At 46.0% G+C, this 2,500-nt stretch overlaps 1 protein-coding gene across 1 annotated transcript in view; it reads right to left on the reverse strand.

The window, feature by feature from the left end:
• LOC143299597 (uncharacterized) overlaps positions 1 to 2,500 on the reverse strand; it is a 34,311-nt gene that overhangs the window by 19,145 nt on the left and 12,666 nt on the right. Inside the window, exon 6 of the mRNA XM_076612884.1 lies at positions 2,304 to 2,454. Coding sequence (XP_076468999.1) covers positions 2,304 to 2,454 — 151 coding nt within the window. The remainder of the gene's footprint in view (positions 1 to 2,303; positions 2,455 to 2,500) is intronic.

Here is a 2,500-nt window from a genome sequence, read left to right on the forward strand (position 1 = left end):
GTGGTGTGTGGTGTTGTGTGGTGTGGTGTGGTGTGGTGTGGTGTGGGATGGTGTTGTGTGGTGTGGAGTGGTGTGGTGTGGTGTGGTGTGGTGTGGTGTTGTGTTGTGTGGTGTGGGGTGGTGTGGTGTGGTGTGGTTGTGTGTTGTGTGTTGTATGATGTTGTGTGGTGTGGTGTGGTGTGGTGTGGTGTGGTGTTGTGTTGTGTAATGTGGTGTGGTGTGGTGTGGTGTGGTGTTGTGTTGTGTAATGTTGTGTGGTGTGGTGTGGTGTGGTGTGGTGCCGTGTTGTGTGATGTGGTGTGGTGTGGAGTTTTGTTGTGCGGTGTGGTGTGGTATTGTGTGGCGTGGTGTAGTGTGGTGTGGAGTTGTGTGATGTTGTGTTGTGCGGTGTGGTGTGGTGTTGTGTGATGTGGTGTGGTGTGGTGTGGAGTTGTGTGATGTTGTGTTGTGCGGTGTGGTGTGGTATTGTGTGGTGTTGTATGATAATGTATCGCTATCAAGCACGGCACTTTGAGGGGGGGGTCTGAGTTGTGTCATAAAAAACAAACTGCCATACTGGTGGCTGATCACCACTGTGTGAAGGATATCTACCCATCTCACATATGTCCTGTCCTTTACACTCACACCCTTTCCCTTCTTTCCGCTCTTCTGCTGAAAAGCTCCTTCGAGTCCCCCAGACCTCTTCAAAGGCATTTGGCCACAGGGCCTTTCAGTTTCAGTTTCAGTTTCAGTAGCTCAAGGAGGCGTCACTGCGTTCGGACAAATCCATATACGCTACGCCACATCTGCCAAGCAGATGCCTGACCAGCAGCGTAACCCAACGCGCTTAGTCAGGCCTCGAGAGAAAAAAAGATAAATACATAAAAAAAAGAACTACTACTACTAATAATAATATGTATAAGGCGCAAAAACTTGATGAAGTCAACTATAAGCGAACAAAAAACAAACAAACAAACAAACAAAATAAAAAAAAAAGAAAAAAAGAAAAAAATAATAAAAAAGACATCAGTGATGATAAATAAGCAAATAAACGTAAAAAAGCAGACACACATTCACACATACACACACATATGCATAACAGATATGCACCAAACATGCAGTTTCACAGATATGAAAGCACAGTCAAATACACATAAACGTACATGAGCCCAAAAACACACACACATACACACACACACACATTACCCTGCATCCCCTCTACCCCCCTCCACACACTCATTTCTAGGCTACGTATCGCAGCACTATCTATCATTACCATCATCTCTGTTACCTGTGTGGAGAGCACTATCTATCATTACCATTATCTCTGTTACCTGTGTGGGCAGCACTGTCTATCATTACCATTATCTCTGTTACCTGTGTGGGCAGCACAATCTATCATTACCATTATCTCTGTTACCTGTGTGGGCAGCACTGTCTATCATTACCATCATCTCTGTTACCTGTGAGGGGAGCACTATCTATCATTACCATTATCTCTACCACCTGTGTGGGGCAGCACTATCTATCATTACCATTATCTCTGTTACCTGTGTGGGGCAGCACTATCATTACCATCATCTCTGTTACCTGTGAGGGGAGCACTGTATATCATTACCATCATCTCTGTTACCTGTGTGGGGAGCTCTATCTATCATTACCATTATCTCTATCACCTGTGAGGGCAGCACTATCTATCATTACCATTATCTCCATCACCTGTGTGGGGCAGCACTATCTATCATTACCATCATCTCTGTTACCTGTGTGGGCAGCACTGTCTATCATTACCATCATCTCTGTTACCTGTGTGGGGCAGCACTATCTATCATTACCATTATCTCTATCACCTGTGTGGGGAGCACTATCTATCATTACCATCATCTCTGTTACCTGTGTGGGCAGCACTGTCTATCATTACCATTATCTCTGTTACCTGTGTGGGGAGCACTATCTATCATTACCATTATCTCTATCACCTGTGTGGACAGCACTATCTATCATTACCATTGTCTCTATCACCTGTGTGGACAGCACTATCTATCATTACCATTATCCCTATTACCTGTGTGGGGCAGCACTATCTATCATTACCATTATCTCTGTTACCTGTGTGGGCAGCACTATCTATCATTACCATTATCTCTGTTACCTGTGTGGGCAGCACTGTCTATCATTACCATCATCTCTGTTACCTGTGTGGGCAGCACTGTCTATCATTACCATTATCTCTGTTACCTGTGTGGGCAGCACTATCTATCATTACCATTATCTCTGTTACCTGTGTGGGCAGCACTATCTATCATTACCATTATCTGTGTTACCTGTGTGGGCAGCGGCAGCTGGTCCAGCCCCACCAGGTGCGCCACGGCGGCCATCTTGTCCTGGTAGAAGACGTAGATGGCGGACTGCAGCAGGTCCACGCTGTGCAACACGCGGCACGTCAGCACCACGGACTCCGAGTGGTTCACGAAGCTGAAAACACCGTGTGGCGTCACCAGTGTGTGTGTGTCGTCATCAG

The sequence above is a fragment of the Babylonia areolata genome, chromosome 25 (genome assembly GCF_041734735.1).
Source record: "Babylonia areolata isolate BAREFJ2019XMU chromosome 25, ASM4173473v1, whole genome shotgun sequence".
Classification (NCBI taxonomy): Eukaryota; Metazoa; Mollusca; class Gastropoda; order Neogastropoda; family Buccinidae; genus Babylonia; species Babylonia areolata.